General features: G+C 39.7%; 1 protein-coding gene and 3 non-coding genes across 4 annotated transcripts in view; all 4 read left to right on the top strand.

Moving 5' to 3' along the window:
• The first annotated feature begins 2,136 nt into the window (after positions 1–2,136).
• The window catches only part of LOC139733350 (uncharacterized), a 50,215-nt gene continuing 25,481 nt past the window's right edge, over positions 2,137–26,870 (top strand). The window contains exons 1-9 of the mRNA XM_071644186.1: positions 2,137–2,277; positions 16,652–16,824; positions 17,561–17,732; positions 19,032–19,156; positions 20,266–20,451; positions 21,073–21,296; positions 22,046–22,188; positions 23,916–24,167; positions 25,381–25,456. Of these exons, the coding sequence (XP_071500287.1) occupies positions 16,710–16,824; positions 17,561–17,732; positions 19,032–19,156; positions 20,266–20,451; positions 21,073–21,296; positions 22,046–22,188; positions 23,916–24,167; positions 25,381–25,456 (1,293 nt within the window). The 5' untranslated portion in view covers positions 2,137–2,277; positions 16,652–16,709. The remainder of the gene's footprint in view (positions 2,278–16,651; positions 16,825–17,560; positions 17,733–19,031; positions 19,157–20,265; positions 20,452–21,072; positions 21,297–22,045; positions 22,189–23,915; positions 24,168–25,380; positions 25,457–26,870) is intronic.
• LOC139733382 (small nucleolar RNA SNORD83) lies at positions 21,596–21,671 on the top strand. The gene has a single exon (XR_011711080.1). It is a non-coding gene; the product is annotated as a small nucleolar RNA SNORD83 (small nucleolar RNA).
• On the top strand, positions 23,038–23,113 carry LOC139733383 (small nucleolar RNA SNORD83). Its single transcript, XR_011711081.1, has one exon. It is a non-coding gene; the product is annotated as a small nucleolar RNA SNORD83 (small nucleolar RNA).
• Positions 26,418–26,492, top strand: LOC139733381 (small nucleolar RNA SNORD83). The gene has a single exon (XR_011711079.1). It is a non-coding gene; the product is annotated as a small nucleolar RNA SNORD83 (small nucleolar RNA).

Raw genomic sequence — 26,870 nt, 5'->3', positions numbered from 1 at the left:
GTCCTTATGAATAAACAAAATTATAATGAGCGAGTTAATGATGTCATGCCCTCACAATTTTTCACGTAAGGCCTATACGTTGTATATGAAATTCGGACAAATTATTATTTTCAGCTAACAGAGGTAAAAACATATTCCCATACCAAAATATAGAGGTGTCACTAAGTTTGTTCTTTTTAAATTAATTTTTGGGTGTGTTTAAGACAAGTGTTATACTATACAGCTGAAATATGAAATTTTTGTAATGTCTGTGTAATGAAATGAATCAGAAATTTCGAGAGCATGACATATTATATATCATCAACTTGCTACTTTCAATATTCATAGCGACTGGTCAAGAAAACAAGGTGTTTTCCGAAAAATTGTGCAACTTCAGATTGTCATAACTTCATTGTATCCGATTTTGATCACTTTGCACTGTTCTGCAGGGAATTTTATTCTCTTCATGACGAGAACACCTCGTCTAAATTGAACTCACCGTTTTGAATGTTTACACAAGAGAAGCTGCTATCCTAATCCTATTAGGATTTAACTACCATACCCAGCATTACCAACGGTTAGCTCTCTCATGACAGAGACCCCCCCCCCCCCCCCCCCCCCTCCTTTGTTTTTTTCTCAGTCTGGCAAGTGTAAAATGACTGCATGCATGGGTGCACGCACACATCAGAGTGCTTTGCCGCACATTGCTGTTGCTATGTTGTCATGAGTATTCTCTCTGCCATTTCTACATGCCGGGGAGGTTGGAAGGGACTTCCCCACCTCTCAGAATATGATTTCTTCATACAATTCAGGTTTTAGACCTTGCAATCCCCTAAAACAGTGTTGAATCAATCCCTAGACTAGAGTGGTAAAGAACTCTTGCAGAGAAAAAAAAATTCCTGCACAAATAAAGATTGCACTTTCTTTAATACGTAATAAAAAAAAATCGTGCAGCTTGTGTTTGGTAGAAAATTAACACAAAATTACGATGCCCACATCACAATCATGCAACAAGAAGTAATTTGGTCATCAGCAATGCATTTCCACTGCCGCAAATGTATAAGTGTCTTTGATGTAGACTACACATCTACAAACTGGTGCTGAAATAATCCTCAAACCCGAGTTGGAGGAGGAGTTGCACGTCTAAAATCTCTCCTAACTCGGGTCTGGGGATTATTTCGACACCGTTTTCTAGATAAGGGTAGTCTGAATTCCAGACCCTTTGCCAATTAGATCAATTTTGCCACTCGTGTATGGATTCAAAGGAGTACTTTCTTCTGTTATAGGTCAATGTTTGTACAAGGGATTAACTGTGTAGATAAGAAGCTTGGCTGGTGAGACAAAACGGTGTCGAAAACCCTAGCTAAGCATTGTTTTACTCGGGTTGCTTTAGACGGACTGTATTCCTAATGCTTGTGAAATTGATGCAAATTTTGGAGTGGATTTCTTCTTTACGAAGTCAGTGTGATGCCCGGGTAAATAAGATCTCCATGATAGCGAGGTTATTTGTCTAAAAAGGCATGGGGTTTTATTATCCATGCATTGGTTGGTTCGCATTCGTTGGGAGAGACACTTTGACAGTCATTTTCTATAATGGGAGTTAGGTCAGCTCGCTTTTTCGTGAGATCTTAATTGATGACTAACCATCTCAGTTTTAGTCTGTCTCCTTTCATTTGGATCTAGCATGAGCAACATGCCTTACTAGGTCGCGGAAGAAACATTAACCAATTCAACTGAGCTCAGCGATCGGGAGTATGGGCGGTCAGCAGCACGACATGTAGTCAACTCCTTGGAACTACAACGTTTAATACCTTGTAGGAAGCAGGTGTTTTCAAGCACTTTCTAAAACCTGTGTATCACCCCCTTTTTTAGGGCATGCTAACTTACAAAGACTATGTTCAATTGTTCATGCGTTACATTATATCCCATTGGTAAATTGCTAAAAAGGCGTTCTTTCAGCACAGCGCTTTCAATCGGCCCAGGGGCCCACCCCAGGGGCCTTGGAAAGTGCGAGCTGAGATTAGGCCTTACCGCACTGCGCTTTGTGCACAACTTGCCTCCCAACTCGTTCAATTCCGACGTCATCCGCAGCCATACCGATCCTTACCGAAAATACGAAATCCGAGGGGCCGAGGAGCCGACTCGCACCGCCATTATCAAGAGTTGAGTCTTTCTTGAGGGAGATCGATCTCTCAAATGACATTATTATCCATCTGAATTGACAACATCCGTCTGCTATAAGGGTGACGCAGGTCATCATACTTTTCTCCATTTATTTTTCCTGCAGAACGAGCAAGGGTAAGTGTTATATTTGCTAAGTTTGCTAGATAATCGAGGGAAAACAGATAAGTTCTTATTCACAAATTTATGTTTTGCCTGGTACAAAACACTGCGCTTACTCTTATACGACTGTCATCTACCGGTTACGCACAAAATGTACGCCGTTGGATCTGCGATTTGCTGTCTTACCTGGTGTAGAATGTTTCATGTAATGAAGTCCTGTTGTCGTGAAAATTTGGAGATTGATATTCTTCACGATGTGATTTTAAAGTAGTAATCATACTGGCTACCGGATTGATAGCGGTATCTTCACATGAAACGTAACAATAGGAATCGTAGGAGAAAAAGGAAGCCACCAAACAAACTGCGGTACTAAACTTCAGTTTACCTACGCTACGCTACGGACGGACGTACGTACGGTAAGTTTCGTATGGGGAATTTTGTGTCATCTCGAATCGACTCCACACACTACATTTTCGTGTCTTGTTCTAAGGACAGTAGACATAGTATCTATTACCATGTCTACCGAATGTCCTTGACAACTCTTCATGATTCAGGCACTCACATAGAATTTGGGCAATCATGCCCTTCAGCTCGGCGACTGAGTGACATAAATTGCTTAATTGGGGCCTCATTCCCTGTCTGTGTGCCAAGGTGATATCTCATGCTGATGAAACACCACACGCAGAGATTCTCCTGTCCTTGTAAATGTAGGCCGAACATTTTAACGTTAGGCTGTTGTATGGAACGCTGTTAATATGACAAATGATAACGTCACTAAAGCCTAAAGCGATTGTGACACACCGAATAGATTTACTGGCTGTGCGATATCGCATGTCTTATGCTCTACGCTTCATTTTTTAAAAGGATTATCGAACTTTACATTTACTTAATGTTGCATCACATCACAGAAAATTGCCTTGTTATGGCGCAAAGTGTGAGGAAGGCTGCGATACAAGAGCTTCCATTTTGAACATCCTAGCTAGCCAAATCTGAACAACTAGAGTTAGGGTGTCTGTAGCATTTTTGCAACTTTTGAAATTCTATAAAAGGTGGATTATAAACTATTTCATATGAAAGAAAAATATGTCAGCATAAATTTCAAATTTCATGGCAAAATAATTATTCTATCTCGAGAAATTCAACTTTCAAATCACTGCAATATTACAACTTTTTTTTGACGAGCACGCACGAAAATGTGTCCAAATCATGTTTGCAAACAAGGCCGATAAGTAGCATTCGCGTGCAGATCGCCAGCGACCGGTTAATGAGCGTACAGCGGATTGCTAAAACGCGTAACCAGCGCAGAAGCCACTCCCCCTCGTGTCGTCATAATACATGTTGTGCGTACGTATGCAGTGCTCAGCTTTGTGAATGAATACGTAGCGTATGCATTCCGGCCTAGTCAACATCGGCGGGTGGACGAGCTAGCGAGCGTGCATTTGAGTGTATTTCACTACCTACACACTGTACACACACGCTATATGCGCTACACTACGTACGTACACACGTACACACTTACAGCTGGCTACTGAATGCGACGACTACATAACACGTCGATGTTGTCGAGATCTATGGCAGTTCATGTGAAAATGTTATGGCTATTTAGCCATGAATTGGTGCCACTTTACCACCATTCGTGGCTGAAGAGTATAGCTTCCAAAATCGTTGCTTGCCCTTTTTTTGTTGATTGGAAGTTCAGTCGTAAAAATCGGTATTTGTACCTACCTTCCACCGCGGTACCGCTTCACAATTGACTTGCCTGATATGGTGCGTTGTGTAGCCTAGGCCTATCTGTTGTAGTGTTGTGCTGCATAAGATCGCGAGAAAGACTGTAACTCGTGCATCGTTAGTGCACTTTTCTATTGAAGTATTAAAAAAAAAAAAATATGCCTCTACATGGTCATTCGTTTGGATTGCTAACTCATACATTGTAGGCCTGTTATGATCATTATCAATCCAGTAATAGTACATGTACTTTGACTACGTTGAAACTGATGCGCCAGGTGGTTTACGAGCGTGTTACATACATGCACATTGTGAATGCTGGGCAATCGTAACCCCATAGAACTCAGTGCTGTAGAACTATCGCAAGCGAAGCGACGTGACAGCTAGCTAGCTAGCTCAGTCTGTTTTCAGTGCAATGGCACGGGTGTGCGCACGTACTCGTAAGTAGACACACACACACACAGCGATCTAGTGAACTACATTGTATGTAGCTACGTAGCTACCTTGCGACGGTAGACACACTGCTGACCTACACGTGTAGGTCCGTGAGATACACACACACACACAGCGCGCGAGCTAGCATATGCGCGCCATGTGGCGGCGAATGCGTGTAGATTTACATATGTATGAGCGTATTTGCTCGGACGTTACTATAGTTGTTGCATACGAAGCCACGCCTAACACGTTCGCTGAGATCAAAAAGTTATTGCAAGGGGTATCTTCTAGGCAATATCCCCGGTCCAAGACGTGGAGCTAGCGAAAAACTGACCTCACCATCGGATTCAGCACATCCTAAACTACTCGCATGCCACACGCTGGTACAAGTAGCGAAGCAGACGCCGAGATATCGAGATAGGTGTGATTCTAACGACATTTACACCAATTTATCGTCGGAGTCATGTACCAGCGCTTTGATAGATTATTGAGCAAAACTTCCTCTTTCATATGATACCAAATTTGTTAGGATTCAATAGCGGCATGGACCGGGGATTTTGCAATAAATGCGATTTTTTAGCACAAAACGCGGGGTCAAAACAGCGTAGGCGCACGACTCCATTGTGTTCTATGGGGCTTGCGTGTTGTAAGATAGGGGCGCATTTTGTCTGAAGGTTGGCAGTGCGCGATCAGACACCCTACTAGAGTAGATTTAGAGGTGTCTACATAGAAAGTCTAAATACGGCATTTTCTTCCATCCACCGCAAAATCACTGAAACTTCCCGTCGCAGGAAAGGCTTGTGTGTGTGTGTGTGTGTGTGTGTGTGTGTATCGTATCTAGAACTATGCGTAGGGTGTCTGATCGCGCACTGCCAACCTTTGGACAAAACGCTTCCCTATCTTATAACACGCAAGTCCCATAGAGTAACTGCAGCAGTAAGCGGCCGTGCAGCCGTTCGCGGCAGGTACAACATACACGGTAATATACCGCTAAACACAGCATTGCACTGTTACATGCACACTACACATGTACACTAGCAATCAACAAAAACCAACTGACAAAATGGGCACGATCTCTGACGAAAGTGAAATTTTCTGACCTTAATGACAACATATACTATAGCATCCAAAATAGAATTTTTCGGTACTTCTTAACATATCAATTAAGAAATAATGGTCCAAGAAACTTGATTTTTTGTTGTTTTCCTGATGCTCATGGATTTTGCAAACATATCCTCACATAAAATAGAACTTTCGCGAGCCGATGTGGGCCGCCATTTTTGTTCGGAAAGTGGATGTTCCCATTGACAAAATTCAGAAAAACACGAGAAAGACATCAACAACACCGCCAGAATTGCGATCTTGTTTGCGGCCAATGCCTGTGCGCCCGCTATTTTCATGTGCTTTCGCAATGGGAATTGGCGCTTACGCAATGTTCGCGAGACATGTGAAGGCGTTCAGCTAAAGATCGCAGAGCACGCGCGTATTGCATAGGGATTGTACATCGTGCCGCAAGCAGAAATACTACATCGCATATAAATATCGCCCTTATCGGCGAAAATTGTGCCGGGTTTTGCCCTGGTAAATCATGAAAACTGCGTTGGTCAATGGTAAATTTTCTTTTATGAAAACAATTGCGTTAATGAATAATCTTGTCTATGATATATGGAATGGTTGAAAATAATTTACCTGATTAATTTACAAGTTGGAAAAACCCTTAACATTACAACAATGCTTAAACTGCCGCAAACGGGATATTTTACTCTAGAACACAAAGGAGTCGTGCGCTCACGCTGTTTTGACCCCGCATTTTTGTGCCAAATTTTGCCTTAATTGCAAAATCCCCGGTCCATGCCGCTAACAAATCCTAACAAATTTGGTATCATATGAAAGAGGAAGTTTTGCTCCGTATCACAGTAGAGCCTGGTACATAACTCTGACAATAAATTGGTGTATACATCTGAATATTGTTTGGATCACACTTACGTGTATCTCCATATCTCAGCGTCTGCTTCAGTACTCAAACCAGCGAGTGCAAGCGAGTAGTTTAGGATATGCTGAATCCAAAGGTTCGGTTAGTTTTCGCTAGCTCCACATCTTGGAGCGGGGATATTGCCTAGAAGACACCCCTTGCGATAATTTTTTGATCACAGCGAATGTTTTAGGCATGGCTTCGTATAAACATGCAAGATCCAAAGTAACATCCATGCAAAGGTGCTCATGCATAACAATGTAGATTTAACATGCGTCACTGTCACATGGCGATTGCGTGTGCATGAGCGCCTGTATGTAGCGAGCAAGTGCTCTGTGTGTGTGTGTGTGTGCATGTAGTATGTACATATGTGCATTTTAAGCGTGTCACTACACTCACATGTTCGTCCGATGGTGAACAGAAAACTGCTGTCGCTAGCGATAGCTCTGTAACAGTTAACACGTACAAGTAGTGTATGTACACCCTGTAAGATTGCCATCTCAGTGACTCACTCACAATGTGCATATGGATACAGTCACGCTTATGCTCACAAACCATGTAGCTCCCGTAGGCTGACTTGGCTAATCAGTTTGAAAAAGGAGAACTACTCCTGGTCTGTTAAATGCTTGTGGATTGGTGTAGTATGATCTTACCTGTTTTATTTCATTAGTGCACTCCTTTGCAATGCTCGAATCAGTGCACAGCGTAACACTACTGTCAAGTGATCAGGGCCCCATTTCATTAAAGATGTTAGGATGGCAACTCTTGCTGGAATGGCAACTTCCCATAGCAACAGCCAATCAGGAAGCTGGATTCTTGTCATTACCATGACAATTGCCATTCCAGCAAGAGTTTCTACAATGTATCATATTAACTTTTTATGAAATGGGGCTTAGAAGTCAATTGTGAATATGCTAGTCTTGTAGTGGTACAAGACAAGTACATGTACTATGTATAACGAATACCTGATTTTTGTGGCTGAACTTCCAGTCGACAAAAGGGGCTCGCACAAGATTTCGGAAGACTCTTAATCGGTCATTCATGCACATGTATGAATAATAGTAATGTGGCATCAATTCCAAGCCTGTAGAGGTTGTAGCCTGTGTATTTCACGCTAATTGCGAGCACCTGCTCTTGACAATCGACTGCATTTTCTTCAAACCATGCTTGCTACGCTGGCTGCCCTGGGCTGGGATGGTGGCGCGATAGCTACAATCGCGATGCATGCTCTTCCTCCCCTCCCCGCTGTCATTTTTTACAGAGTTAGAGCAGATATGTAGTGCACTAGTGCACAACGCACAGATGTGCACGCTCATGCAGCTTCTCAGCGCTATTTTTGCGAACATGATTTGGACCGTTATTTTTGCCCGTTCTCGGCGAGAAAAAGTTGTAATATTGGCATGATTTGAAAGTTTAATTTCTCAAGATAGAAACATTATTTCGCCATGAAATTTGAAATATATCTTAATGACATAAGTGTAATTCTCTTCTCAAGGAATTTCAAAAGTTAAAAATGCTCCAGACACCCTACTACAGTGTACAATATGCGTGTGTATGTGTGCGTGTAGTGGCTGCCGTAATTAAATCGGTTATCTGTCGGACAGTTATACTGTAGACTGGATCGGTATAAATTTTGTTTAAAATGCACATTTGAACATGAAAAATCAGAAAATTTTGTGAAACTGGCCTCATACTCGCGTCGAATGTCCTGCATGTCATTTCCTACATGTGTACAAATGTGCTGGAGTATAAGTTTGCCATAAGGAAGTTGCATGTCATTGTTTTATGATAAACATGCCGGTTCAATCCAGTTTTCATTCCATATTGTAGACTTACAAAGTGTTTTTATATGTCATGGTTATAAATCATGCTTGAAGACAATATTGGGCTAAAGTAAAGCGTTGTGCTGCACACGTAACAAGTTCACAGAATTGATTTTTACATTTGTAGCAGCATGTAATGCCCCCCCCCCCCCCAAAGGGGGAAAAAAAAAAAATCTTTGACCCTCAGGACTTAAAGGGTGTGTACAGTTCTGGTCGAGGTGAGAATTTTGCTTTTAACGTTTTGCGAGATATTCAGAAAGCACTCTATGAGATATTAAAGATCATGCAATTCTAAGGGGTATCAAAAGTTTATTTGATGAAAATTGGTTTTGAAATGGCTGAGATATCCACAAACAATGTGAAACAAAGAGATCCTAATAAAGGTGGGGCATGTCGCCTTTTATTATTATCACTTTTTTTGGATATCTCAGCCATTTGAAAACCAATTTTCATCAAATAAACGTTGAATCCTTCTTAAAATTACATGCTCTTTCATATTTTATAAGATGTTTCTCATTATCTCACCTAAGAATGTTCAAAACATGAATCCCCACCTCAACCAGTACTGTACAGTCCCTTTAATGTACAATTGTACGTACAACAGTACTTGTACACGCAATTTTTTTTTCTCTCTGTCTCTCTTGGACACAACATTACACTGTACAGACATGCTTACACATAGAGGTGAATCATACAGTGTGCTTTCAGTCACAAATATCAATACAGTTGAACCTCTCTTATCCGGCCTCCCTTTATCCGGATCTCTCTATTATACGGACGCAATCTCGCCATGATTTTTTAAAAAATAATTACAGGAGGAAAGGGGGATTCCCAACTCCTTTAGAACTCCTACACAAAAACACATGAATTACATATTACTTCCAACATGATTAACATACATTAAATCAAATTTCCTTCCAAATTGCTTACCTTCAGACATTTTAACATCCCCAAACATCCCCAAATGTAACAATGAAAAGGTTGCAGTATACACATTACTTCATGTGGTACTACAATGGGCTACATCAGTACATGTGTATGTATATGTACATGTATAAAGTAGTGAGTCTCCCGTATCCGGCCAAATCCCTTCTCCGGATGAGCCCCGGTCCCGACTTGTCCGGATACGAGAGGTTCAACTGTATTACATTTTTGGAAATCAGAACATAATACACTGGAGTGGTATTACACCAGGTTGTACAATATAAATGTACGTGTACATGTTATACAGTTGTAGTCCATTGGATGCTATAGCAACGCTGCACACTGGCACTGGTCCGGCGGTCCCTGGCCAGTAAAAATCACTGTCGGACCAGTAACTTTTTCAGGATTGGACCAGTAAAGAATTGAAAAACTGGGTAGGGCCTACCTACTGGTCTGACAGGCAGGTCAGACCAGTAGAAAAAATATGCTCAGTGTGCAGCCCGGGCTATAGTAACCTCAGTTTCATGTGTGACAGTCTTAACATGTACACATGTACATTGTACATGCACAATTGTACAAGTACTTGTAACATTGCAGGGTGGTCCACAACTTGAAATTTTAGCATGTTGCAAGCTCAGAATCTGAGAATATTGCAGAAATTGAATATGCGCGGAGCGCACACGATGAGTACGTAGTACGCAATATTTTGCTGCTTACATTCAATGTTCTCTCTCATGTTTTGCACACAAATATCTAAGTACATGTACCTGGTAATTTGATGTTTCTTATGTTATGCACATGTTTTGCACATTTTTGAATACTTTTACTTTGAGCTTGTTGCAAATTCTTGAGGATGTTGCATAGCATGTTGCTGGCTTTTTAGGATGTTGCACAAGAATTTTAGCATGTTGCAGCGACATGCTAAAACCCCTCGTGGACCACCCTGCATTGTAAAGAAGATATTATATTATTGTTTAGCCTTGTTATTTTGAAAGACGATGTGAAAACATTCTTTTGTGCCCCTTGGCCGAACAACGACAGACAGTGTACATTGTATACTGTACACCATATTACAATTTTGCGTGCATGACAATTTTTACAGTAGGGCCCTACAATGTACACACACATTGTTATGTGTGGGGCATTGCTTTTTCTGACTTGGATTTTCTTACTCTAACTGCCTACTTGCTTGAATAAGAATTCGTCTTATAGATGCTAATTTGTATAGCATGAATTACAGATTTGATTTCAATTTGATTAAATAGAGTTATTTTTCATGTGTACTGGTAGTAATTGCAGATTAAGAAGTATCAATTACTGTTAGTATAAATGAAGTATAAATTACAGTTTTCGTTACTGTTGGTTTGTTGGTTCGTTCGTTTGTCCATCTGCAAAATAACTCAAAAAGTAGATAACGGATTGGGATGAAACTTGCAGGAAAGGTTGAGAATGGCACAAGTACCAAACGATTAACTTTTGGTAGTGATCCGAGAATTTTGGGGGAATTTATGAAGGATTTTTGATATTTTAGCAGGTAGGGTCAATGAACTTGCAAGTTCAGGCTGCGCGCATTTGAGGTTTGCATGCGCGCACTAAAGTGCGTGCTCTAGTTTCTGTTAAGGCGAGGCGCGCCGTGCAGCTGAGGGTTTATGACGTAACAAAGGCTTCTATATTGGGATTCGGGCGACTCTGCTCACAATGCAGTACGTATGGGTGGAAATAATAGAAGAACAAGATCAATGGTGGAAATGAGCTGCATGCTTGGCGGAGGTCTGCGCTCTCAAGAGTGCTTTTTTAGTTGTAACATTATTTTAGGTGTACATTGTATTTGTGGATTGTTGATCATCCTATACCTGTATCATGATCTTTAATCATAATAGATTGTCAAAGTAGAAATTACAGGAATGTTTACAACTTGTTCTAGACAAGCATTTACAGGGAAGCAAGGATGATTTTAAGACAAGTTAAAAAGTTGTTATTTCCATAAACTGTGTTTCAGTGCATTAGTACATCGTTTAATTAAATGCAGAAGAATTGTTTCAGAACCCACAGTGTATTCATGGTGAAGTGTGTATAGTGTTAAAATGTGAAAAGGTAGAAGGTGTGAAGGGGGGGGGGGGGGAGGGGAGTGGGGGGCTGGTGATGGCTGGCTGCATGCTTTTTGAACAACCCAACTACAGTTGTATTCTCTGTACCTTTGTGCACATGAGTCATTTACAGAAAATGTTTCTGGCTGCTTTAACAAAACCACAAAAATGTTTTCTGTTCTTCCATTGCAGCAGTTGCAGTGGTGTTGTCAGTGGTGCACTACAATTTGTACTTTTATTTTCCAATCACCCACAACCCACAAGCTCTGTGGTAATAAGACTTCCTGCTTTTGATTTCCTCTGCTGAGTTCAAGAAGTACAGCATGAATGGAATTTGCATGGTACAGCATTGAATGGTAAACATAACACTGCAGAGTCATTCCAATATCCTCAAGCACTGTACAAAATTGTATACGCGATATATATAGTTGAGTCTGTTTTTTTTTTTTTTTTGCGAATCAGGACTTCCAGACAATTTTGCGAGCGGTTAACATCTTGAAATCATAGAATATAGCAATGGACAAAAAAATATACACTTGCACGTCACATTCAGGGATCAGAGTTACTGTAAGCGTGTTGTTAAATTTATGAATAGCTACTGACTTGCATAATGAAAACTCTGTGAAATGTACATGTGTATACAATTGTATGGTGCATAGTACTCATTGTTTATTCCCCAGCAGTCCTTCATAATTTGTCACCATAAAGATTATTAGTACCTGGTAGTAATAAATATTGCTTGAGATAATTATTTAAATCAGGTTTACTCACGTACATTTGTACAAAGGTACAATGTATGATTGTTGTAGTAGTGAGAGTTATTTTTATATGAGTAGACGCATGAATTGATAAACAGTTCAATAGGCCGGTAAATTTCCAGAAAATTACTCTCACATGTTCACATGTGCACACCACTGTAGGTACGAGATAATGAGAGTTACAACATGTTGGAATTCCAAATTCATACCACGGAACTGTTTCCAAATATTGTGTATTAAGTTTGTAAGTTGTGGACTAATTAGAACAGAAGGTCAATGATCAAAGATCAATGAACTTGCCCTGAAAAAGCAATAAATGCATTTACCAATAACTTCCTTCGACAGTAGGATAGGAATTCTAAATTCACTATACAGGTATACTTCCTGAAGGTCCGGGTTAGATTAAGATTTTAATGTGGAATTCAGTCCAGGGTGAAAGGTCGAAAGGTCAATGAGCTTTTGGTGAAAGGCATTTTACTTGCATGTAACTACACGTGTACAAGCTTAAACCAAATTTTCATTACATACAGCAGGGCTCGACACTAACGGTGGCCCGGTGGCCCGGGGCCACCAAAAATGAAAGTCGGGCCACCAAATTTCAAAAAAGGGCAAATTTGGTGGCCCGCCTCGGGCCACCAAAATATTTTGAAAAGTATGTCAATAAATTCGTAACTTTTTGCGCTGGAAATTAGCAGTTAAATTTGTTCAAAGGATGGATGAAAAGGACTGAATGAATGCCTGAGAGTGAGTGTTGCAAGTTTGTTGAAGTTTATTTATGAGTAGATATGTCCAACTTCTAATTCTTACCATCATAAATCTTAAATATTTGACTCATTAAAAAAAAGGACTTTTAATGTTTTTTATTGTTTTTTTTTCAGGACACCAAAAATTTTCTCTCGGGCCACCAAAAATTTGAAATTTAGGATTTTGGTGGCCCCATCGGGCCACCAAACAAAAAAGTTAGTGTCGAGCCATGCATACAGTATGTGCATCTCCCAAATGTGCAGGTTGGGTTCAAGTTCCTTATGTGTACGTGTACAGTTGTAGTTTTGTAGCGAAAACAAGAGATTTTTGAGATATTGTGCAATAAATCATGTGGATGCTGTGCAAACTCTGAGGATTGGCTAAGACCTGGCACATTGCCACATTACATGTATGCTATCATACATGTATGTAAGTGGAAGGGTACCTTTTTAGAACGCGTGCATCCTCTTGGGAGTGATACAGTTCTATTCAACAAAGGTGAAAAAGACAGCTCCAACTCTCAAATCATGTTCATCCAGTAATCTAGTAGTTTCTTTTGTCATGGGGGTGGGACTTTTACACACACCATAATGTGTACATCCAATTTCAGAGTGCACAGAAAAAAAAACAAAACCCAACATGTAGAGCTAAGATTTGAAAAGTTATTGTATAATTTGTGATACTGTAGATGAACAGTTCAAGTTTAGTGGACTCAGGGCACAAATGTAACACATACATGTTGGTGTCAAGCTTACAACATTTCACATGTCAGTGTACCAATGCTATTTAAACACACTATGAAATCATCCCTGCTACAATGTAGAGCTTCGCTGTCATGTATCCTATTGTCAACTGTGAATACCCACCTGACTATTGCATTAAATCGAACCGGAACAAGGTCTCCAAACGCCATATGTTCTGCTGTAGTTGGGATTTCATATTTAGTCCTGAGTAACGATAACAATTACATACATTGATGACTGCTAGCTGTCATTTGACACTCCAACTGTAGTACAATTGTGGAACTGTACTTGCTTGAATGTAATATATTGAGAGTTGCAGAAATGAACTCTGCTTTCTAGTTTAATAGATGCATGTACTACTCTATCCTCACCCTTGTGGATTATGCGGTGCTGCTACTCCTGGTAGCATTGATCCTGCTAAGTTGCTCCAGAGGAAAAGCAATCTCTTGATACACCTACATATGTACAGTATACACCACTCCTAAGTGTTCTGACAAGCGCTTATTTCCCTTGCACAAGTGCAGAGGATATATTGTAGTACTGACACAGCCTTTTGTCAGGCCTCATGGCTCAGGATTTTGTTCCACACTGCATGAATAAGCCAGTTCGTAATTAGCTCATGTGCACGTTGGTGCAAATTACCTTTCTATTTTCTTAGTTGGTTAGGCACTTCACTCATTATATTCAAAGCAACATAATGCGTAGCAGCGTACCGGTTAGTTTGCCCAGCATAACAATTTATGGAATTTGTGTTAAACAAAAAATGATCTTGCATAGCGAGACCAGGGCACCGTTTCGAAAACTTGGTATTAGTGACAACTGCCACATTTCTATGACAAATTTGCTCTCAAACAATCAGATTCAAGGATTTCAGTAGCTTGTAACAACTATAACAACTTGTCACTCATAACAAAATGTATGAAACGGGGCCAAGGTGACCAGAATGGTCCGTCAAACAACTGGGGGGGGGGGGGGGGGGGAGTATACAAATCGTATATATGTACAGTACATGTATTGTAGCTGTGGGAATTTCATCTTGTATCAATGTTGAATCATGTGTTGCCATGATAACAGATTATTTTTATGCCTCCGCAACGAAGTGGCCAGAGGCATTATGTTTTCGGGTCGTCCGTCCGTCCCGTTTTGTTTTTGTCGATATCTCAAGAACCGTGTGGTGGTTTTACATCAAACTTGGTATGAGGGTATATCCTTTGGGGATAATACTTTGTGTGGATTTTAGGGTCAAAGGTCAAAGGTCACAGGTTATTTGTGAGAAAAAAAAATTGAAATTTCATGTTTTTCTCCATATCTCGCAAATGGTTCAAGGTATCTTCATGGAACTTAGTATATATGCTTGTACCGATGGGCAGTGATTATCTAGGGAAGTTGGGGGTCATGGGTCAAAGGTCAGGGGGTCAAAGGTCAAGGTCAACTCCTCAAAATATCACTACTTTCCTTATATTTATGCAATGAATGAAGGTGTTTTTTTTTTACTTGATGTATACATGTATTACCCAATATTTATTCTGTGGGAAGTTTCTTGCCAAAAGGTCAAAGGTCAAAAGGTCAAAGGTCGAGTGAATGTGCTGAATTGCACTTTTTCCTCCATATCTCAAAAGTACATGAAACTTACATATTTATGCATGTTCAACCTAACAGTGATTCTCTTTGGAACTGTGAGGTCAAAGGTTAAAGGCCAGGTTTAGATACATTGTAATGCTATTTTCCCATTTGATACTGAAATTATACTTTTTCTCAATACCTTGAAAAATTACTCAATGCATAAACTTATAAAAGGGTCAAAAGTCAAGTAAAAATCATCAGTTCCCCAAATACCTGCACTCTGACATTTTAATCATTCATCCAATTGAACCTAGTTCTAGGAAAGTGAACATTTAGCACATTTGTGTCAAACCTGTCATTTTAGTATTTTGCCAATTGTTTGAAACTGTCATCACACATTGTCAAGACATTGTACTATAGACCTATTAGGAGAACCATGCATTATGGCGGAGGCATATCAGTCGCCGTAGCGATATATCTAGTTTTCCATGTAAAGCATACAAATATTCTGTATTGTGGATTGAGCTTCCTCCCTCAGTCATGTTTTAACAGTTTACGAGAGATTTTGGACATGTGACATGTGGCACTGGCACTGACGGACATATATTGTATGAATGCTAATTCGTTGGTGGGGTGACAAAACCTCGTATCTCAATATTTGGTGAAAATGAGTTTCTTCATTATATTGAAGCTAGGAACCATTACTAAGTAATTCCCAATCCTTATATGCCCATCTGCAAAAATAAGGTCACAAATGATAAACAAATGTTGGCTGTTTCCATTGACTTACATGTTATGGCAGCCATGTTTTTTAGCTCTCCTGAACATTTGACATTTTTGAGATACGAGGTTTTGTCACCCCACCAACGAATTGCTGCATGCGCTGTCTGTACCTGTCCAATATTGGAGGATTACCTTTCCTGCTTTACTGAACTGTACTTGTATTTTATTTATCGTGATGCTGTCTGTATACAATGTTGTATGCATGTTCAGAGAGTTGAACCCCCCACCCCCAGATTTTCAGGCATAGGAAACACTTTCTGTAATGATTTTTTATTTACTTTTTGTTTTCTTTTTATTTTGTTTTCTTGTTCTTGTCCTTTTTGGGAGTGAGGGTGCAAAAAAACATCTTGACAGACTGATTGAAAGCCTTCATACTATTATGATAACATCAGCTGTAGGAATTATATTTGCTGAGTTACGGTTATACTTGTACATGTACCTTTTCTGCTTGAAAAAGTTCTGCATGTATTTGATTGGGAAACTAACTTCATCAACTGCTGGCACCATACACATTGTATCATTTAATTCAGTTTCTATTGACTAGTATTTCCTTTTGATTTGCTTTTTTTTTCAAGATGCTGTTTCTTCAGTTTTATATTCTGACTGACAGACTTAGAATGAACTACATTTTCTTGTACATGTATCTGGCAGTGTCTGCCACCGTTGACAAAAGTGCCTCATTGGAAATCATGGGAATTGAGGGATGTCTGAAAAGTACAATGTAATTAGAGTTTGAAGTTCTTGTCTCGGGTTTCCTGTGAAATTGAGTGAACTTGATGAATGCACTGTACCCTTTGTGACCTCGTATATTTGTGCCGTCTTTTCTTTGCAGTGGCTGCTTGCACGTTCTGGGGTACCGTGAATAAAAGCTCCATGCCAGGAAATACAGCATGTCTGACCGCTCAGCAGTGACAAACAAGGGGAAAGATGGAAAAACAAAATACTCTTCCCTCAACTTATATGATACTTATAAAGGCAAAAGCGTAGAACCCCAAAAACAAGCAGGTGAGTTGAACCAATGCTTATTAATCTTTCATGAAAATATGTGCAGTCATTGATTAGCTTAAACGTCAAAGGATACTAGAAACCCAACTCCCTCATATACTTGTTGTATGTTGTCAGTCAAATTGTACCTTTCTTGTGGTTGTATGAGAGGGCATATATATGTACAATATGGACACTTCTCCTTAAAATGTTTAGTTTCGTGTCTGTGAACTGTACAATGTAGTTTGGCAATTGTTCTTTCCATAAAAAATTCACTGAAAAAAAAAAAAAAACCTTCTTGATTTCCAGCACCTGTAAATTTTGATGCTCTTTTTTTTTTAGACAACCGTATTTGTAAACTTTTAATATTAATTGTTCCATTTTTCAAAATTTTTCAACCCTCATTATATTGTTGGACATCAATTAATTTTGTCTGAATATCCTTCAGGTACAATGTACATTAACTTTTGTTTGAAGTATTGAAATTGAACTATGAAAGAGAAGTTTAGATTTGGTTATGAGTGATGTATTACATTCACAATATTTTAGCAGCTTGACAAAACTGGATTGAGTGTGCATGATGTGATGATGATGTGTATTGAAACTTGTGTATAAAGAATTATATACTCTACTAGTACACTGTGTATAGATAGTGATGTAGGGATTTGTACACCCTTTGTGTTGTGCAAACTGTTGAGAATGGTGAAAAGATTTCACCACACACTCTCTTCCCATGCTTCTGTCGATGTGTGATCAGTGAGCCATGGCCGTGGATTGCAAAGTCTTGGCAAAGTGGGCAATGCCCGTCGCCTTCCCACACCAGCAAATCTCCCAAGCTTGAGAAGTGAACACAAAGGAAACGACCCAAATATCAACCTAGTCCCTAGTAGTGGAGCAGGATGGGGATCAGAGGAGAAGAAATCCCAAGAGTAAGTCTTGTAATTTTGACAATTTATCCTTACTTCTTTATTATCAAATGGTGCAGGAGGCTCTATTATTATCATTATGACTAGTTTTTATAGCTGATTGGCATGTATTGATGCTCTTTTGATGTGTATCATTATGTTTTATATTTTGAAGTTCAATATAATTTCTTTTGCTCACAAACAACTTTAGCCTTGGTGGGTTGCAACTTTTTATGACTTTTGCCCTAAGGATATTAGGGGCATTATGATTTTTGCTTTAGCCATCTTTCTGTTCTTTCCACAACTCATTTATTGCAGGTCAGATAAATTGATTAGTGGATTTTCTTATTACCTGGCCCAGGCATGCTACATAAAGAATAGATGTACTGATTAGATTTTTGGCAAAAGCTCCTGAGGTCAAGGGTCATTGAACTTAGGATATGTCTAAATTTTAGCTGTAACTTCATCTTGGAATGTCCTGTGGTAATATCGTTTGATGAGATGGGCAGAAATGCATCTAGACAATTATTTCCATGCTCAGTGAAATGAGAGTGTGTAAGGTAAAAAGTCATAGGTTAGGCCAAAAAAAAAAAAAATTGTTGTATTGGCGTAACCCGCCCGACCCTAAAAATTCCGCCGACCCTATGTTTTTTTATTATTTTTTTTGCTATCGATATCAAGTATCTTCTTGACTGCAATCACGATCGCAAAAACCCCGGAAGTGGAAACGGCTCTGGAGATATCGGATGTACGAGGGAGAGATCTCGCTAGCGCCTCGCATAGCCTCGCTTGTTCAGTACATCATCTGTCTCCAACACGGACGCGTACTCTATGAAGATTTATACAGTGTATACTTTACATTCAGACTGCAATGTATTGTGCACAGTTTTGCCATAGGTTTCTTGTGTGGAGAACTTACACGAATCTGTATATGTGGAACTGTAATAGAGATCGCCGTGTGCGATGAAAAGATTGTACATATGGGTCAATTTGCATCTATCTTATCTAAGTCCAAATAGTAAAATATGAAGTGAAAACATTCAGGATAGGGATTTCAACATCTTTAAATTCTGTGAAGGGGTATAATTCGAGTAATATCGGCCTCATAAATGATTTGTAGAATAGATGAACACAGCACATACGGTGCAGCAGTTGTAAGTGTTTACTGAGCACGAGTTATACACATAAAATGCAGGTAGCAAAAAAAAAAATCAAAAAAAAATCCGCCCGACCGACCCTATTTGAAAATATCATGTTACGCCAATACAACCTTTTTTTTTTGGCCTTACTGTACTTTAACTGTAATCTTTCTTTTGTGTCCAGTGGTGCTACGGCACCCAGCACAGCCCAGACCAACCCTACTCAGCAGTCACAGGAAACACCAACCCAAGAAGACACTCAGTCAGGCAAATCCTGGCACCCATCTGCAGCCAGTGCACCTCAGCAAGGTGAGAGGTCATGCAGTTTGCGGACAGACAGGGTGTTCATATGCAAAAAATTTATACTTGAACGGACAGACAGGTGTTCAGACGCAATAAAGTTATACTTATTCGGACAGACAGGGTGTTCAGACGCAAAAAAAAATTATACTTGAACGGACAGACAGGGTGTTCAGATTCAAAAAAATTATACTTGAACAGACAGACAGGGTTTTCAGACGCAAAAAAATTTATACTTGATCGGAGAGACAGGGTGTTCAGACGCAAAAATATATTGGAACGGTATTGGTATAGCTATAAGATGAATTTATACGTCTGAAGGATGACTAGCAAAACAATGTATATCGAAAAGATGTATAACAAAACAATGGTTAGAACATCGTTTCGAACTAGAACTCGATAACGAATCAGCATTCCATTGTATCCATTGTGTGTCTGAACATATGGTGACCATAGAAGGGTATAACTGGGCAGGACTTAGTGGGAGCGCACATGAAAGGTGACCCCATACATTTGTAGTTGTCACTCATGACCATAACAGCATGCGCAGTGGGAAACTGCACATCTATACGTTTTCCAGAACGATCAAGATTAGCATCTGAATGGTCTGTCGGCTGTGCGATGATTCTTTATATGTCGTTTCTTTGTTGAGTTTTGGTATAAACTGGCTTGCGTCTAAACGGGGGCAGAGGATCAGGCTTTTTTCTGGCATTTATTCATTTGGTCAACCCTACTTACACATGTTGACTTTGGAATCATCTCTAAACCGAGTGTGCAATACAGTAGTCACTTTTTGTTTTGTTTCATTTCATTATCTTAGAACACCATGAGATCTTACGTTCACAGCTAGGCTATTAGTCAAACAGTGCAAGCCAGGGCTAAGTGACGTTTGCTTAGAGGAATGCAACTGTATGTGCTCACATGATATTGAGAAATCATCAAAGAGTGTAGCTGTAGAGATTCATTCCATGAGCTAATAAAAACTCTATCAAACCTTTCAGTTGGTTTGCTGGGTGACAAATTTTAGGCAGATTTTCCAATGGAAGCCCTTCTACTCATTTCTTGCTACCAAGAGCACTCTGTCCTAGCTATTCTTTCTCCCCTTTCTCCCTTGCCAGGAATAGGAAACCAACAAGGGGCTCCCGTACGGAATGTCCCATCACGCCTGGATCAAGAATTCCCTACTCTGGGTATGTCGGGCGACCAAGCACAGCATGCTCCATCAAGCAGCAAGGACCCCGAGAAAGAGAAAGAGAAGCCCAAAGAGGTTCAGTACGGACCTGGACCGAGCCTCAGACCACAAAGTAAGCTGTGATATCTCATTTAATACTACAGGTGCAATATATATTTAGCAGTGTAATATGTAATATTCAGTGAGCTTTTAAATGTAAAGAAATTTTTCAATGTATATTTCAGTTTTGTGTTTGCATTTAAATGATATGTTATTGTTTTGTATCATTTTTATAATGTGTAGTTTTTCACCCGTGTGAAACCTGTGTGTTTACTAGTCTTCTTAGGTAATACCAGAGGTGTATATACACATACGTTTTGATTCTTAATGAATAAAGTGTGCTGTGTCAAATGTGTACTGTGAAAAGATAATCCTAGGGGTTCTATTAAAAATTCAGTGGGCGTAAATTGAGAATGTTGTTCAGTCCCACCACCTTAAGTCTTGAAATCAGAAATCAGAATATTTTGTCAGAAAATCTCTACTGTATTTGGAAGTTTCGAGATTGTATCAGGGGAGGAGAAAATGTCCTGTTCACATCTATAGGAAAAAAATAAGTATAATGTGAAGTAAAGCATGTAACATATATATCATTTCTTGTCTTGACCAGAAGAAGAACGGTGGCGCAGTAATGGCGGTTTGATAGGGCTTTCATTTTACTAGTGTACTGTATATTCTTTGCTTTTCTCTCAACCAGATGTAAAGAGTTGGCGGGAAGGTGGCAGCTCCCTGAACAAATCCGCTGGTACTGGGACGGGGGAGGGTGAAGGGCCGGCCTCATCGGGTGCAGCCCTTAGCAAGGACCAGTCCATGTTGCCTCCCAACATTCCCCCTGCTGGAATCATGAATGGTGCTCAGGGGACTCCCCCTCCACCGCCCGGCCCCATGCACCCCCAGTTCAGGGGTATGATGCAATCTTATGTAAGTGGTCGGCTGCAAATATCTATTCTTAATGATAGATGTGTAGCATTGTTTATAGGTGAGGGAGAGGTACGTACAAATATGCATTGGTACAATCCAAAGTATCTAAAGTGCTAACATCATCCACTTTGTAGTAATGTAGAAGTGAGGTTAGAAGATGCTACCCGAATTTGTTCAATGTTAACCAGTCAGCAGTATGATTATGTGGGGTTGAAGGTTATTTACTTTGTATGGAGTCAAGGATAAAGAGTGTGTTTGTCCTTTTGGCTCTCAACTGATGGTTGTTACAACCAGATAATGCTGAATGATGTATTCTGATGGCAGAATGGTTTTCTGTTATGAAGACAACTATCCATCACCCTATGACTGACAGCAAAAATAAAGAAATGTAATCTGATATTAAATTCCAGATATGAATGATGATGCTTCTATTAGTAGTTGAAGTTAATCTTGCTGGGTTTCTTCTGATTTGTATCCAATTTATCAAATGCCTGAATTTGAATATCAACAGAATGTGGAAATTATGCTTTACAATTGTTCGCATTAATTATGTAATGATATGATAGCATTGATTTTGAAGTATCCACAGTATATTTTGTGTTCTGCTGTCAATCAAACTTCTGTAGAGGCAAAGAGAGCACATACTGATTTAATGTTCTTATGGTAAGCATTTAATCAGTCTGAATCATATATAGTGCTGTGAATCTTTATTTGACTATACCTACACCATTGCTGTGTTTATACTGTAGATGCAGTTTGGACCCCATGGAATGCCTGCTGGCCCAGGTGGTCCCAGAGGGCCCCCTCCATTGGGTGCCTACCCCATGGGCTACCCTGGGCCTGGCATGCAGGGCCACCCCCCTCCTCGACACTCCTACCATCCCAATGCTATGTAAGTACCCCATTACCTTTTGGTCTGTAGGTGCATTAAACAATGGGCATGGTGTGCATGGTCTACAAAAGTACAAAGTGCTGTTTGAAAATATCAGTCTCCCCTTGCTTATGTAAGTGAAGATTTCAGAACAAACATGAGCTCCTTTGTGTTTTTGACAGACATCTTGCATATGAATGGCTTAATATATGTGTGAATAGGATTCATGGATATTTTTGTGTCCTTAGACAGGGCTCGACACTAACGGTGGCCCGGTGGCCCGGGGCCACCAAAAATGAAAGTCGGGCCACCAAATTTTTAAAAAGGGCAAATTTGGTGGCCCGCCTCGGGCCACCAAAATTTTTTGAAAAGTATGTCAATAAATTCATAACTTTTTGCGCCGGAAATTAGCAGTTAAATTTGTTCAAAGGATGGATGAAAAGGACTGAATGAATGCCTGAGAGTGAGTGTTGCAAGTTTGTTGAAGTTTATTTATGAGTAGATATGTCCAACTTCTAATTCTTGCTATCATAAATCTTAAATATTTGACTCATAAAAAAAAGGACTTTTAATGTTTTTTATTGGTTTTTTTTTCGGGACACCACATTTTTCTCTCGGGCCACCAAAAATTTGAAATTTAGGATTGTGGTGGCCCTATCGGGCCACCAAACAAAAAAGTTAGTGTCGAGCCATGCCTTAGATATTCTTTCAAATCCAGGCTAATCAAACTTGATGATTTTAAGAATATTTTGATAGGGAAAATTTTGTTTGTTTGTCCATTTTAATTGATATAGTAGAAAAGTTATCCTAGGAAACCTCCTAGTGGTCCAGTCAGGGTTAAGTTGAAATCTGTTAGCTGAGTTGATCAATGCTGAATGATGTATTCTGATGGCAGAATGGTTTTCTGTTACGAAGACAACTATCCATCACCCTATGACTGACAGCAGAGCTTTTACTAACTTTATTTTGAGATATCATTTGTCATCCTAGCTGTGCATAGCCGTTAAAAACCCACAGAAAAGTTATCAAGAATTGCTTTAATGCCTGTGTTTCTACATTATGAGTAAAGAAGTATTCTTTAAAGGGTCATCTTAAATGATAACAGTGGCAAGAAACAAATTGCAATACCATGTACCATGCCACAATTTCAATGCAAAAGTGGAGAGAGTAAATTTCTGACAATTTATGACTACAAATTGTTCGATTATTATGTACATCAAATTATAGCGTAAGGATAAGTAATCAAACTGTACTTGCAGGGTCTCTGTGCATCAAGTTAATGAAGACTGTTTACTTTTCAGGTAATTTAGAGATACAGAATAGTATGTATTCAAGTAAGAGTAGTCAATGCAGTGCATGCAAGTAAATGCATAGAGAGTTCCAGTAACCTGATGAAGCCATATATTTGTGAATTGAAGGACAATTTTGAGAGTGATTGAATTAGCCACCACTAAACACAGTGATTGAATTAGAAAAAAAGTATAATCCCTTTTCAGAGGGAAAAGTTCATGATTACAAACCCTGCAGCTCATTTGTATGACAAGAGGCAATATTTCGAGTCATTGTTTATATTGATAATCTTAAATATCAGTTGACTTCCAATAATAAAGACAATGCAAAATATATGGCCTGTACAGTGATACGTGTGTGCACACGTGTTTGCATAAATGTGTTTGATTCATTGAAATGTTGTAGTACCCATGGTTTTACATTAGGATGATTGCATCCCTCCCTGGATTTCCATACAGGATGCCCCAGCCGGGACAAGGAAGAGGCTACGCCCCTCCAAGGCACGGTGGCCAGCCAGAGAAGGGGGCGTCCCGTAAGGATGCTGGCTCCAGGCCTGCTATTGTCAACCTGAAGCATCTCACTGACATGGACTCACTGGCTGGTTCCAAGACTGAGGAAGGATGGGCGGGGGCCAGTGGAGAGGTGGATTACTCCGAGAAAATTGTCTTCAGCGACGAGGAAGATGACTCCCCAAAGAAGCGGGACAAGGGGTAGGTGGAAAGATGTTTAATGCAGAAAGGAGCACTCATATAATCATTGTATCGTGTACTGTATATGCCATATATTTAGCGAGTCTGATTTGTCACAAATGGGGACATCTTTGCAAGTTGTTGAATTCACAATCGTGGAGCTCTGTTATGAACGGAGAAATGTATGCATGCAGGTCGTGTTCATGTGGGGATCAGAGTTGATATATTCATGTGTTTTTAGATTCGCGAATAGCACCCGACTCGCGAAATTCACGACAATGAAAACCTGCAAAATATTTGGGGTATACAGTACATTGTGTGTGTGTGTGTTGTGTGTGGTGTGTGTGTGTGTGTGTGAGTGTGCGCACATGTGGGGGGGGGGGGACCTGGAGAGGGGAGTTGATATATATATATATGTATATATATTTATATATATATATTTATATTATACTACGGACATTTACTGTTTCATTTCCAGTTTCTAGCAAATTACAAAGATTTGTTGACCTGGCTATTTGTTATTGCAATCGTGTGCATTATATATTGGGCAAGAAGAATCATATGGATTAAAGGGAATCTCTCCCCTAAAATTTAAATTTGAGAGGTGTGAGAGCATGTCCTAAGAACTCTAGAGAAAATACTATCCCATCACAAAAAATGTCCCAAACTGTGAAATATTAATTTTGATAAATCAGCACGCACTAGTACGCGCTGCAATAGTAGCCAAATCTGAAAATAGTAGCCGAGGTAGACCATCGGTGTGTGCACATTTCCTTCGTTCGCCTCCATCTTCACACAGCTATATCGAATACTGTCTATCGGTATCGCCTCATCGAGCCTTGTGCATCCGCAGTAGAGGCTGCCGCGGCTGCCTGGTCAGTGGCCTGGCGTGGTGTGCGTTAGCATGTTTTGAAAATATCGTAGTACACTGATTGTACAGAAAATTATCTAACAAGCAATCGAATGCAGTCGATAAGGCCAGAAGACTACTCTTAGATCAAGGCGCATGTAATTTTTGGCATTTTAGAGATTGCTCTATGTCTCTTTATATATTGCTATATCTCTGTATGTGAGTAACGTTGCACTCTTGTATTTCATAGGGATATTACCAGTACAATAACCTACAATGCCAGAAAACTAAATTTTTGTGTACGGATACACTTTAAAAAGAAAAATGGTAATATCTGTGACACTGCATAATTTTAATTGATGTGTTATTTTTTATTCCTCACAGATTGAAACAGACCGCACCAGAGGCACCAAAGGAAAAAGAAGTCAGGAAAGAGGAGGATTTTAATGGTCGACCTCCAGTGGTATGTAGTCTTATCTGACATTTTTACAGCTAATGTGACAGTCTTAAGCATATTAATTCTCTGGACTTTTTAAAAGATGCTTAAGGGAGGTCTGTGTGGGGAATCTGATAAGAAGTGCTTTTGTATGCTATAGTCAGATCTCATAGACCCGATAGCATGGGAAAACATGGATGGTCTGATTGAATCTACCTTCATTGGCTGCCCACTGGGGTACATTAAAAAACCACAAATAGCAGCCGTCAGCGAATAGCGTTTTGAAGTGTACGCTCATCGATAACGGCTGACTCCACTTGAGATTCTGCAGCTGTGTGTGTACTTACACCGAGATCAGTGATAAAGCTGTACACTGTTCATCATGGGAAATTCTCATATATATCTGAGGCAGGCCAGCCTGCCCACTAATCCATGGTGTCCCCATGCTATAGGAAACCCAAACCCAAAGAGCAATGTGGATTGAGTGAAAGCAGCAACATTAGTAGAACACATCAGTGAAAGTTTGAGGAAAATCACACAATCGATGCAAAAGTTATGAATTGTCAAAGTTTTGGTGTTGGAACCATTGGATGAGGACACTACTAGAGGTTATGGCGTCATGTGTGGACAACAATATAAAAGGAATTCCACAAAATTCATTTTTCATGAAAATTACACATTCCATCAACTTGATACTGACATATGTTAAGGGTAGCAATATTCCCCCTGCTTTCTGAAAGCAGTTAGTCGAGAGCTCTTTCATTATACTACAAAAGTGATATCCAGCGGTTCCAATACCAAAACTTTAAAAATTAATAACTTTTGCATCGATTGTGTGATTTTCCTCAAACTTTTACTGATGTTTCTACTAATGTTGCTGCTTTCACTCAATCCACATTGCTCTCTCAGTTTGGGTTTGCTCTAATATTCAAGTAAAATCACATCCTTGTGAACAGGGTTAGTTCACCTCATGCCTTGAAGTCATGCCAGAGGATGCTATGAGATGGCAGAGTAGTCTCTATGATGATGACAACTATCCATCACCCTATGACTGATGGCAGGACACTTTGCAGGGATGAATTCTCCTAACACACAGGGATGGTGTTGGCACATAGGCATTTGAAAATACTGTAAAAGTGGTTATTTTTACGGGATTACTTTTGGCACTAGTAATGTGACTTCTGTGTGTTTGTAAATTCCATGGAATCAAGACATTACATTGTGGAACATATAAGAAGAGAGAATATTCACATGCTTTTCATCTTTAAGCAAGTTTCTATTCATGCGAAATGTGTAAAAATTTCCACAACGTGAAAATGTCCACTTTTACAGTAGTGTTTTATATGTTGAATGTTACTGATTCCTTGTGTTTATGTGTTTGAGCAATGTCTGATGAACTAGGAGGAAATGTTTTGTTTGGGAGATTTATGTCACCATT

The sequence above is a fragment of the Diadema antillarum genome, unplaced genomic scaffold, assembly GCF_040938485.1.
Source record: "Diadema antillarum isolate AM-2024a unplaced genomic scaffold, OU_Dant_1.0 seq00000472_RagTag, whole genome shotgun sequence".
Taxonomy (NCBI): domain Eukaryota; kingdom Metazoa; phylum Echinodermata; class Echinoidea; order Diadematoida; family Diadematidae; genus Diadema; species Diadema antillarum.
The sequence above is the reverse complement of the archived record's forward strand: the minus strand, read 5'-3'. Positions and strand labels throughout refer to the sequence as shown.